Here is a 13,049-nt window from a genome sequence, read left to right on the forward strand (position 1 = left end):
GCCTACTCTGGTTCACAGCCTCTGGTTCACACTGCTAGTTACGCCTACGGCTCCAGCAAAGACTACCCCTGTCTTCCCAAGCTCTCTTTGTACGTGGGTTTTTCCGTTTCCTGCATCATTCTTCTCCTTTTCTGCACACAGGACCCAGGTGTAGCTGCCCCATTGATTTTGATAATAGCATGAGCATATTCGCCATCCCATTCCCTATGTCCATCCAGGACCAGATTTGCTTTGTGCCTGTAGCTGCCTATTGAGCTGCCTGCAGAGATGCCCGGGCTCCCATCCTGCACTGTACGGGTAGTGTAAGGAGCAGGAGAAGTGGATTACCAGAAAATGATTTTTATTTCTCGAATATGAGGACCCTCCCCCTCCTTGGTTAGACAGGACTTCCTTTTGCAGAAACCCTGATGACTAGAGATCTTCACATCCTGCCATTGTTGTTTATAGACCCTGCTCCACAGACAAAGCATACGCTGCACCTCAGGTAGCAAGAAGGACACACAGCTGGTGCTGGTCCTGAATACTTGGCTGGGGCCTGGGAGGGCAGTGAGTTGGCTCTGCCCAGAGAGGCGCTGGTGGTGCTCTGCAGGAGCTGCTGCTGAACAATCCCTCATTTCTGCAAGATGAGCAACATTGAAGATCTGATTGCGCTAATGGATGTAGGCCGGTGTGTGGGCATCCAGATAACCAACAACACCAGAGATGTGACCCTCGAGTACCCCAGGTGAGCAGGTTCCCACAGCCCCCTCCATGTGGCTTCCCAAGTCATCCTGCGGCTGGTGTCTATACAGATGTGCCAGGGTGTGGGGTATGTGTCTGCTACTGAATATCTGTCTGTCTGTCTATCCATCCCCATACATCCCATCATCTATCTATCTATCTATCTATCCCCATATACCTCCTCTCTCTCTCTCTCTCTCGCTCTCTCCCCCCTACATATTGGGTGAGTGATGTATGTCCCTTTGGGTCACTGCAAATCCCACTGCCCTCTGGGCTGAATTTGCTGTTTCTAGCCCTGTAGAGGCACAAGATTGTAATGGACCTTCCTGCCAGGACATTTTATGTAATGCGTCCAGGACTAGGTTTGGGGGTGTTTGGAGGGAAATCACACTTTTTGGGTGGGGAGGGAGAAGAAGGAAATGTTTCCCTGGCTAGTTGATCTGAGAAGAAACAGCTCCTGAAAGCTTCTTGAGAGGTTGGAAAGTCTAAGTCCCAGGGAGATGAACTGGGGGCAGATGATGTTGCAATAAGCCTGTGATGTAATGTAAAAGTATTCAGAGTATTTATTTCACATTGGTGTCACCTCCACAAACATGTATGTATGTGTCTGTCATGTACACTCACACGTATACACCCGCACATAGTCACACAAACACGTACATGCATGTACATGTGTACTCACTCATACACAGCTGTATGATGTGTGTGTGTCTGAGTACGGTCCTGAACACTTTAGTTAATAACATAATGTGCAGGACCATGTAACGTTTTCAGGGTTACCAGATTTCTACTGCATTAATAGCCCAACATCATTTAAATACTAGCCCCAAAGTAGACCAATATATTTATTGAAACAAAGGTGTTTTTTATTAACCCATTGGTCTGTACATCAAATAACAAAGGAAAGCAGCTGGTATCCGTCCACATTAGCAACAAAGCTGTGAGAAAACAACCAAATTCAAAATCAAACCCCGGAGGGGAATTTTGACAGGAAGGTCACTCCACCAACCGGCCACCACCTCAACCATATTAAATTCCCCTTGACGGTCAGATCATTACACACTCAGCCCAGATGAGACCCCCTACAAAACTGTGACAGCCAGTGACCCCCACTAAAAATCCTTCCACCCAGAGTCCCCTACTCTCTAGGGAAACCCAGAACTGCAATATAAGCTCTGTCACCCAGACTCCCCCTTCTTTCCCACCAAGTAAACACTCTGATGCCCAGAGCTTCTTGCCACCCAGTAAAAACCCAGAGATCCCCAAGTGACACCCTGCCACCTAGAGCCCCCCTCGCCCAGCCCTCTCATGTGCAGCCCCAGAGGGGCAGCTCTTTCTCCTCCCCCTGCCTTAGATCCAGCCTGGCTGCTGCTATCTCCGAGGCTGGAGGGCTCCTCCTTGCCCAGGCCTGGAGCCTGCAGGCAGCTGCTGGGCTCCAGCACCTCAGCCCAGGCTCTGCAGCAGGCACTCCCACCCGGCAGCAGTAGCAGATTTGGTGCCATGGCGCTGGGCCCACACTCCAGGCGGGCCTCGGCCAGGCCCACTCTTCTCTGCCCCCCCTGCTCTCTCCTGCGGGGGACAGAGGCTTGGTGCTGCTGGCACTGAAGCTCCTGCTGTAGTAGGGCAGCCAAGCTCCCCCTCCCCTGCCTCTTCTCACAGCTCGCTGCTTTCCCACCCTCACCTCCCTGCCGCTGATCAGCTGTTTGCTGGCAGGAGGGAGGGGGAAGAGCGGAGCTGCAGCATGGGCGGGGCCTTGGGGAGAGGGGAGGAACGAGCAGACCTATTCTGTGACCGCAGAGCTGCGCAGCCCAGCTGAAAAAAAGGTGCTGCTCAGCTCCCTGGACTTTGCAGCTGGACACCACCTTCTGGGTCCTAGTGCTGGTTGAGCTTCCTTCCTTGTGCTGGGAGCCATCCTTCATTTTGCACAACAGTGAGTGCCCGCGGGGGGGGGGGGAGGCAGGGCACGGGGACAGAGGCAGTGGAGAAGGACGGGGGTGGGATGGGGAGGAGACAGAGTGGTGGGGAAGGGACATGGGATGGGGAAGAGAAGAGGATAGAGCAGGGATTGGCAACGTTCGGCACGTGGCCTGCCAGGTAAGCCCCCTGGCGGGCCGGGCCGGTTTGTTTACCTGCTGCGTCTGCACTCCCACTGGCCGCGTCCGCAATCCCACTGGCCGCGTCCGCAATCCCACTGGCCGCGTCCGCAATTCCACTGGCCGCGGTTCGCCGCTCCAGGCCAATGGGGGCTGCAGGAAGCGTCACAAGCCAAGGGATGTGCTGGCCACGGCTTCTCGCAGCCCCCATTGGCCTGGTGTGGCGAACCACGGCCAGTGGGAACTGCGATCGGCCGAACCTGCAGTTGCGGCAAGTAAACAAAATGGCCCAGTCAGCCATGGGGCAGGCCGAAGGTTGCTGATTCCTGAGATAGGGGAAACGGGGGCCCAGCATGCAGATCCCCTTGGCAGCAGCTGGGGCTCCCCTGTTAAGCAGGCCCATCCAACCCTCACCCTGACAAGCCCCACCTCCCCTGCATCTGTTCTAACACCCTGATGAGTCCCCCCCCAGACACCCTCCCCACTGAGCCCCAACCACCTACACCCCCACCCCAATGAATCCCTGCACCCAGACTCCTCTACACCCGCTGAGCTCCAACCACTCTCACTTGGTCCCCCCTGCAGACTCCCATTGCCCCTTCACCTGGAACCTCCTTGTGCATCCAGATCCCCCACTGAGCTGCCCGCACCCAGACTGCCCCCCCGAACCCTCTTACCCCCATCTGGATCCCCCCACACTAAGTCCCTTTGCACTTGGATCCTGCTGCCGGGCTGAGCCTCCCTGCTCACATCTGGTGCGCCTGGCGCAAAAGGGGCAGGGCCCAGGGTGTTTCCATGGCAGGCCTGGCCCTTGTGCTGTCTCAGGGTCAGGTTCAGCCTCACTGCCAAGTTCCTGTCCCGGGGGGCCGGGGGAGGCTGCAGGGTGATCTCCCACCTCCATGCAGCCAGTGGCCTGTGCTCCCCACTGCCATGCTGGAGCTTCCACATTTTTTTCTTGTAAAAAAAAATCAGAATTTTAAAATATTATGCACAGAATTTGATGCAGAATTCCCTCAGGAATATGGGGCGCTGTACAGCTGTGATGGTGGGACTGTGAAGGGGGAGCTGGACAGTAGGGGATCTGTGGGTGGGGGGCCTGAGAAGGGAGTATGGTGTGCAGGGTGCTGTGCAGTTGTGGGAGGTCAGTGGGAGGAGTCTCTGGGCAGGGGGTGCTGGGCATAGGGCTCTGTGGGGGAGGTCTCTGAGTGAGGGGGCACTGGCATAAGGACAGGGCACTGGGCAGGGGGGCAGTGTGGCAGGGGCACGCTGGCAGCACAGAGCTGGGCGGGCCAGTGTGTGGCGCGCAGTTGTGGGTTTGTCAACAGTGCCCTTGTGCTGGGCTGAGCGGGGCCACTCCCACTGCGCCTCATTGCCCCCAACCAGCCCCTCACTCTGCTGACCGCCCCCCATCACATGCCCTCTTTCACCAATGGGGCCCACAAATATGTTTGGCATTGGGCCCACAAAAGTTAATCTGGGCCTGCCAGGCAGGCTGCAGCTGTGTGGATGGGGAGTAGGGCAGTGGGGAGGCAGAGCCCAGCTGAGATCAGGTGGGAGGGTGGGGCCAGCCCTGCCCGCTTACCTTATCTCCACTACCTTGTGCCTTGATCATGCAGGAAAGACCCCGCTGCCCTGGCCGAGGTGGGGCTGTGCTCTCTTGTCCAGTGACCTGTTGTGCATCCCCTCTGCTTAAGAGCTGCTGGGCTGTGACCCACCCCATCCCCTAGGGTCAGGATTCCCCTGCTGCTGGGACGCAGTTATTAATTATTGTTCGGGATGTTGTGTAATGAAGGAACCCTGTGTTGTTTTCCTCCAGGACTTACTGTTTCAGCGGCCGGGCCAGGACAGACCCTGTGCCCCAGATCCCCCCCGGCTCCTCGGGGAGCTGTCTGTTTGTGAAAACAAGCTACACGGCCCGTGGGAGCGTTGGGGTGCTGAGCTACGAGTCCGACGCCTTCACCCTGGCCATCATGTTCTCCAACCCCTTCGACCGCATTCTCTACAACACTGAGTTTGCCATAGAGCTCTTTGCTGGCAGGAAGCACTTTGAAAGCATGGAGAACCTGTACCATTATATGTACAGCCAGGGCCCACTCTATAAGTGCGAGTCCTACAGGAAAGTGAAGCTCGAGGTCCTGGATGGCCAGCTGGAGGTGACCAACGAGAAGATCCAGGTGAAGGCCACTATGTCCAACCAAAATAAATCCATCATTAAAATACAGATTGAGCAAAAAGATCCCTGCCCGCCCTACACTGCCAGCCCAGGGAAATGGCCCAATGTGCCAGACAAGGGGGCTGCTGGTGGGAAATAGTGACTTTCTTTCTCCCAGCTTGAGTAGACAGCGATGTGCTAGCTCTGCTCATGGTAGTGCACTAAGAATGGCCAGAGCGGTGTGGGTGGTGGGAAGAGCTAGTTACCCAAGTGCACTCTCACCTGACATCCTGGGTATTTACTCAGGCAGCTAGCCTGAGCTGCTGCTCATGCCACAGTGTCCACACTGCTATTTTTAGTGACTAGGGCATGTCTGGCTACCCAGGCTGGGCAGTATCCACGCCTCCAGCATTTTATCATCATTTTGTAAAAAAAGTTTTGTTTCTTGCTTATTTTTTAACATCAGAAATAACAGGAGTTGGCATAGGAAGACCTGAAGTTTAAGTATTTATCATGGTGAGAAAACTCCCAGAAAGCTTTGCAAAAAGTAATGCTACAAAAGATCATATAGAATTATTATCAAATAAGAGCTAAACTTCTTGTAAGTGGAAATATGTTTAAGAGCTTGGCCTTTGGGTATAACTGTACAAGGTTGTTTTTAATTGCATGTGTGCTTGCTAGGTAAAATATAATTGGCTAAGCAACTTAAATAACAGTTATACATTGTAGTGGAAACCAAAAGAAAAGGATAAGTAGATAAGATCATAACGTAAGAATGGCTATACTGCATCTGCCCAATGGTCCATCTAGCCCAGTGCCAGATGCTTCAGAGGGAATGAACAGAACAGGGCAATTTTGAGTAATCCACCCTGTTGTCCACTCCCAGCTTCTGGCAGTCAGAAGTTTAGGGAGACCTGGAGCATGGGGGTGTGTCCCTGACCATCTTGACTAGTAGCTATGAAGGATTCCCTCCAGGGTGCAACTTGGAACTGGGGTACCACTGAGCTCTCCTGACCCACCAGCGTGGGCTCCCTTACACTGTCCTGCTGAAACAGGCCCCCAAGTCCCCTCCAGCACACACACAGGTAGGGACACCCCCAGCTGCAGCAACATACAGACACTGAGATCAGCTCTGCATGGGAATACTTAAGCTAAGGAACTGCCCAAGCACTCAAGTGAACACCCCCCTCTGGGAGATAAGCCCAAAATTATACCGTCTTGCACTGCACAGGGAACTGTACAGCGTAAGCTCATGAAATTCATCCCCTCCTTCAATGTGTAGAGGAATGTACACAGCTTTCTGCCCCAGGTTATGATTTTCACACGCTGGTTTTAGACAAAACAAAATAAGTTTATTACCTGGAAAAGATAGATTTGAAGTGATTATAAGGGATAGCAAACAGATCAAAGCAGATTACCCGGCAAATACACAAAAACACAGTCTAAGCTTAATAAACTAAAGAGATGGGATATAAGTAGCAGATTCTCACCCTAATTGTTGATTTAGGCAGTTTGTAGAGATTCTTGAGGGCAAGCTGCACACGCCTGCAGCTTAAACCCGCAGGTATTTCTCTCACAGGCCAGAAATGCCTCTAGCCTGGGTCCAACACTTCTCCCCCAGTTCAGTCCTTGTTTCTCAGGTGTTTCCAAGCATCTCCTTTGGGCAGGGAGTCAGTGAAGAACCACAATGATGTCACTCCTCTGCCTTAAATAGCTTTTGCATATGGTGGGAACCCTTTGTCTTCTAGTTTTGTTCCCATGCCAGTAAGTGGAAAAACACTGGTATGGATGGAGTCCTGTACCAGGTGACCTGGTCATGTCAAAGCAGCCATGAGTCAGAGGCTGTTTGTAGCATCCTCGAGAAGGCTCCCGGTGGGAAATTAGCTTCTTCTAAGACCTATTCTTGCTAATGGCCCTTTCCAGCCAGCTATCTAGATTGATTTCATTCTGTCTAGTGAGCATTCCCCAGGTGTAAACACAGTTGTAATAGAAGCATAGACAATATTCCTAACTTTAGATACCACAATGATACATGCATACAAATAGGATAATCATATTCAGTGAATTATAATATTTTCAATTATATCTTACATGACCTATCTTGCATAAAATACATTATAGTTTTACCATAATCATATCATAACAATATTGCTATTAAGAATAGGGGGGTGTAATGCCACTGTAGCCTTTTATCCTCCATGAACTTATCTAATTCTTTCTTGAACCCCATTATAATTTTGGCCTTCACAACATCGCCTGGCAACAAGTTTCACCGGTTGTGTGTATGTTGTGTGAAGAAATATTTCCTTTTGTTTATTTTAAACCTGCTGCCTATTAATTTCATTGGGTGACCCCTAGTTCTTGTGTTAGGAAAAAGATAAACCCTTCCCTATTTGATAAATAACACGTCCCTATTTGCTTTCTCTGCACCATTCATGATTTTATACACCTCTATCATACCCCAGTGGCGGTCTGTACCCTGTATTCACCATTTTCACACTGTTGTAATCATCTTTGTACAAAATTTCAAAACTCATAACTCACTGGTCAATATTTTCCTCATGGGTGAACATGCTATTGGGGGAGGCTAGCCCCCAGCCCCTCCCCCTCTGTGCAAGGCCCCACTCTTATGCCCCCCTCCTTTGCTGGAGCCTGGAGCACACACCCCCAGCCTTCCCATGCACCCCCAGTCTCAGGCAGGTGGCCCGGATGGAGCATCCCCAGCCCCAGTGCAGGGCAGGCGATGTGACCAGAGCACTCCCAGCCCTGGAGCCCTGGGAGGACACCGTGGTCCCAGCACCGGGAGGATGGGCGGCATGGTGTGGCATGGCCTCAGCCTGGGGGTCTTGTGTGCACTGCAGCCCCCAGCCTGCCACAGAAGGGAACAGAAGGCAGGAGGGAGCCTGGGAGTGGAGCATGGACGGGGCCACACCAGGCTGTTTAGGAGGCACAGCCTTCCCCTGCCTATGATATCTGCCACCCATGATTGTCGTGATAAAATGTGAGTAGCAACATTGTTTGTAAAGTTATAAGATTCCATTACATGGTGTTTATAAGAAATATTCCAAGTCTGAGAGCAGCCAGAAAATTATACATCTTAAAAAGAAATAGCTCGGCGTGTCCATCCACACAGTCTTTTTGGCTCCTGAACCTCAGCTGGAGATGCTTCAGAGAAGAGAAAGGACAATAAGAAGGAAGGGCAGATGCCCCAAATCATTCCTCCCTTTCTCTCTGCCTATGGCACCCAGGACCCCTGCAGGACAAGGGAGCAGCATTGGACCAGGGGAGGGATCTTGACTGAAAGTTCAGTCAGTAGAACTGCTGGAACATGTGGTGAGAGCGCTTGCTTTGAGTTTGTTAAGTTAGGCATTAGTTGCATTGTACTTTTATTTTTCTTGTAACCAATTCTGACTTGTGTCTCATTACTTGTGTTCACTTAAAGTCTATCCTTTCGCAGCTAATAAACTTGTTTTATTGTTTTATCTAAACCAGTGTGTTTGCATGGAAGGGTTGGGGGAAACTCCATTTGGGATACCAGGATTTGTGCATATCATTTTCTATTAATAAAAGCCAGACTTTCTGTGAGCTTCTATTGTCCAGGAGGGTGCGCGGCAGTACAAGAAACACATACCTGGGAAAAGTCTGGGACTGGGATTTTCCTGGTGTCCCTCTGCAGTGTAATTCGTGAGTGTCTGGCTGCAGCACTCACACAATAGCAGTGTAAAAGGCAATGTCAGTTAGAGAGGTGAGGGGACACAGCAGTTCATCAGTCCAGATTGTATCCTGGGTAGTCACTATTCCCCATTAGTCGTCTCTTTTCTTTTTATCCTGGGTATACCCTCAGTTGTCTCTTTGCCTTTCACTGAAGCTGTTCCATGCCCCTAATCATTTTTGTTGCCCTTTTTTGAACCTTTTCCATTTCCAACATATGTTTTCTGTGATGGGACGACCACATCTGCACACAGTATTCAAGGTGGGGGCGTACCAGGGATTTATAGAGAGGCAATGTGATATTTTCTGTCTTAGTATCTGTCCCTTTGTTAATGATTCCCAGCATTCTGATTCCATTTTTGACTGCAACTGCACATTGAGTGGATGTTTTCAGAGAATTATCCAGGATGACTCCAAGATCTCTTTTGTGAGTGGTAACAGCTAATTTAGGGCCCATCTTTTTTTTGTATTTGTGGGATTATCCTTTCCAATGTGCAGTACTTTTCACTTATCAACACTGAATTATGTTTGCCATTTTGTTGCCTAGTCACCCAGTTCTGTGAGATTCCTTTGTAACTCTTTGCAGTCTGCTTTGGATTTAACGATATTGAATAATTTAGTATCAACTGCAAACTTTGCCATCTCACTTTCACCCCTTTGTCTGCATCAGGGGTTCTCAAACTTCATTGCACCGTGACCCCCTTCTGACAACAAAAATTACTACATGACCCCAGGAGCAGGGACCAAAACCCAAACCCAACTGAGCCCTGCCACCCTTGGTGGGGGGCCAAAGCCCAACCCCCACCACCCAGGGTGGAGGGGGGCCCAAAGCAAAAGCCTGAGCCCATTGCCCCATGTGGGGTGGGGCAAGTCCAAGGGCTTTAGCCCTGGGGGTGGGGGTCTATAACCTGAGCCCCGCCACTCAGGGCTGAAGCTATCGGCTCCAGGTCCCAGCAAATGTAACTCCAGCTCTGGCGACCCCATTAAAGCAGGGACATGACCCACTTTGGGGTCCTGACCACAGTTGCCAACTTTCACGCAGTAAATAAGCACCCTGACTTTCACAGTAAGCCAAAAATCAAGCTAATCCCATTTCAAAATAAGGCCAAAATAAGCCACTCCCTAGGAATCCCAACACTATGTGAAAGGATCCCCCCCAGCGTGCAGTTTGGGACTGTGGTCAGCCCACTGTGCACCCCTGACTCCCTCCTCCCCGGTCCCTGCTTGCCTCCCCTTGGCCCTGCTTCCCAGGAGCGGATGAAAAAAAAAAGAAACAATCCAAAAACTAGCCAAGCAACTCACAAGCCGATAACAAACCCAATTTCTGTGGGTTTTTTTTTCAAGGGTTTGGCATGTCTGGTCCTGACCCACAGTTTGAGAACTGCTGGTCTAGGTAATTTATGAATATGTTGAATAGCGATGGTTTAAGTACAGATCCTTGTGGGACCCTGGTATTTACCTCTCTTCTGTGTGAACTCACAACCCTGGGTTTAGCAGGCCAATGCTTAAACCACTGAGCTATTCCTCCTCCTTTGCAGTCAATATGGGGATAGTTGAAATCCCCCATTATTATTGGGTTTTCTGTTTTTTGTAGCCTCTCCAATCTCCCTGAGCCTTTCACAGTCACTGTAACCGTCCTGGTCAGGTGGTTGGTAGTAGATTCTAGTCACTATTCTCTTATCAAGCATGGAATTTCTCCCCCTAGAGATTCTATGGTACTGTTTGATTCATTTAAGTTTTTTATTGTATTTGACTCTATGCCTACTTTCATGTATAGTGCCATTCTCCCACCAGGACGACCTACTCTGTCATCCCTATGTATTTTGTACCCTGATATTACCATGTCCCATTCACTATCATCATTCCACCAGTATCCTCATTTCATACCAGGCACTCAAGTTCACCCATTCTAGTACTTAAACTTCTAGCATTTGTAACCAAGCACTTATAACATTTGTCAATATTTAGTTGTCTGCCTTCCCGTGATGTAATTGGATGGGACTCTTCTTCATCTGACTTGTTTTTCTTCAGTTCCTGCCGGTACTTTGTCAACTTCTATCCTCTCCTCTTTACTGGGATATAGAAAGAATAAATCCTCCCCTAAGGGATGTCTCTGTCCAAACCATGTGCTTCTCTGTGCCTGTCTGCTTTCCCCCAGCCCTTAGTGTAAAAGCTCCTCTACGACCTTTTTAATTTTACATACCGAGAGTCTTGTTCCACTTTGGTTTAGGTGGAGCCCATCCATCCTGTACAGGCTCCTCCTTTTCCAAAAGGTTCCCTAGATCCTAATAAACCTCAGTCCCTCCTCCCTATGCCATTGTCTCATTCATGCATTGATACTCTGCAGATCTGCCCATCTAACTGGCCCTGCATGTGGAACTGGAAGCATTTCAGAGAATGCAACCATGGAGATCCTGAACTTTAATCTCTCACCTAGCAGCCTAAATTTGGCCTCCAGGACCTCTCTCCGACTTTTCCCTATGTTACTGGTACCTACTATGTACCATCATATTATAAAAACATTGCAAAAAGGAGGAAAACAATAAAAAGGCAGAGCAGGTTGGGCTGATAATGTGAAATCACAAAACACAAGTAAAGCAGTGGCAAAGCAGAGGTTTATTCTAGCTGCTTACAGACATACGTGGATCTTGCAACACACCCAGCACATCTGTCAGCGGGCGCTTTTGGGGGAAATATATATACATAAGAAATAGATGAGATTCAAAGCCATACTGATAGTGGAATGCTAAGAAATGGGAAGTACCGGAACAGCTGATTATAAAGAAATAGAAATAAACTTGGCCAGTGAGAATGGGATGATGGATCCTTTGTAGTAAGTATGTAATTGACCATAGGAGCATTTTATTTGCATGGGACACAAAGTCTGAGAAATGCTTCTGGGTTCTGCTTGTTCTTTGTATAACTCAGAGGCAAAGGACAAAAATAAACAGGAAAAGAAAACAAAAGTGTTCAAGCAGCTGCTTGATGGTTCTAGAAACAGAAAAAGCTTCCTCTCTTGCAGTTTATAAAACACAAGAGATAAGATCAGTACAAATTTCAGCTACAACATACTCTGAAAACCCAGTAGGATGTTACAAGGTCAAAGAGAGGTTGAGACAGTTATGAAACAGTTAGCTGTGGTAAAACAGGAAGCTTCCACAAATTATGCAAAATGTGGACAGGTAACCTCTTATGAAAACAACTGAAATATCGTGCTGCTGTATGCAGTGTATTAAAATGTGTTGCTTTTTCTCTTTCTATTTTTATGAATTCCTTCTTTTTTGACAGTTCCTTAATGGGTACTTGCTTCTTTTCTTTCTTTTCTTTAATTCTGCATGTGCAAAGCAGACATAAGCACAAACTTTTTTCCCTAAAATTTATAATTGGACTAAGTAATAGGATTTCAGTCTAACACCTCATTATTATGTTTCTGTGTCTAAATTCAGTCATTTATTTTTACTTATAGACCACTGTAATTTTGGATTTTTGTGTATTAAGACTAATTTAGTAATTATCAGCTACTAAAACTATTTGGCTGTTTTCTAAAAGGAACTGGCCTTAGGGTTATAATGATCTTGTAGTGTATTTTTCAAAAATGTGGAATTGTATTGTGTGCTGTTAAATCTCTGTGAAAATTTATTATGTAATGGTAAACCTTGTTCTGTTGTTTCAATGTACATGCTTCTTAAAACTAACAATTATGTTAAATCTACTCTGTGTGTGTTACACACTCAGTTCCTGTAGTTGAATTGTCTGAGTGAAAATCACCACCTGACATGAAAAAGAGACTTTTTTTATGTAATATTATACTATGTTCAATAATTTGATTGTCACTTCAAAGACTAAAATAACTGTTAATTTGGCTAGCTATATTTCAAGTATAAATGTGTCTTATTCATAACAATCTGTATCTAAATGTTTCTTTTTCTCTACCCCTTCCTTTGGTCTAAAAAAAAATAAAGTAAATTCTTTTGCAAAACCAAATGTGCAAAAGAGGGAGGATGGTGACAGAAACTACTCTTTAAGTGTAAACAGTCTGCAGTACTAGCAAATCACAGTGGTAAAAAACACAATACATAAAAAGCAGGTGCAGAAAGAAAAAAAAATCCTGCTACAAGACTCACTTTTAAAATCTTACAAATCAAATCAATCTCAACAAGGAAAAAACTTTTTTAAAAAAAGCACCGAAGGAAAAACCTAAGGTAAAGAAACTTTACTGAAAACGAGTCCAGTAAAACTAATTATTTTAACCTTGCAAAATCCAAACGTCAATCTTGTAATATAATTTCTAAGCAACAAAATGTTAACTTTGTTTCTAAGCCTAAACTCCTGCCTTCTTTCTATGTGTACAGCAGTGCTCAGGAGGTGAGGAA

At 47.9% G+C, this 13,049-nt stretch overlaps 1 protein-coding gene across 4 annotated transcripts; it reads left to right on the forward strand.

Moving 5' to 3' along the window:
* Positions 1-480: 480 nt before the first annotated feature.
* On the forward strand, positions 481-12,681 carry LOC120388125 (DELTA-actitoxin-Aeq1c-like). 4 transcript variants are annotated; one of them, XM_039509735.1, is made up of 4 exons: positions 481-724; positions 4,630-4,987; positions 8,122-8,298; positions 12,671-12,681. In XM_039509735.1, exons 1-3 carry the CDS (start codon positions 624-626, stop codon positions 8,260-8,262), a joined length of 600 nt encoding a protein of 199 aa, XP_039365669.1. In that variant the 5' UTR covers positions 481-623; the 3' UTR covers positions 8,263-8,298; positions 12,671-12,681. The 4 variants fall into 4 exon arrangements, with proteins under 4 accessions (XP_039365669.1, XP_039365670.1, XP_039365668.1 ...); XM_039509736.1 differs by lacking the exon at positions 12,671-12,681 and adding an exon at positions 11,024-12,503; XM_039509734.1 differs by lacking the exon at positions 12,671-12,681 and having other exon boundaries at positions 8,122-8,417.
* The last annotated feature ends 368 nt before the right edge of the window (positions 12,682-13,049 follow it).

Source organism: Mauremys reevesii, linkage group 22 (assembly GCF_016161935.1).
Source record: "Mauremys reevesii isolate NIE-2019 linkage group 22, ASM1616193v1, whole genome shotgun sequence".
Lineage (NCBI taxonomy): Eukaryota > Metazoa > Chordata > Testudines > Geoemydidae > Mauremys > Mauremys reevesii.

What these genes read in the sequence shown, in the direction of transcription:
- LOC120388125 (XM_039509735.1), top strand. Translation starts at nt 624, where the DNA reads ATGAGCAACATTGAAGATCTGATTGCGCTAATGGATGTAGGCCGGTGT. An exon ending in GTGACCCTCGAGTACCCCAG is followed by an intron (nt 725 to 4,629) that starts GTGAGCAGGTTC and finishes GTTTTCCTCCAG; the next exon opens with GACTTACTGTTTCAGCGGCC. An exon ending in TGACCAACGAGAAGATCCAG is followed by an intron (nt 4,988 to 8,121) that starts GTGAAGGCCACT and finishes CCTGAACCTCAG; the next exon opens with CTGGAGATGCTTCAGAGAAG.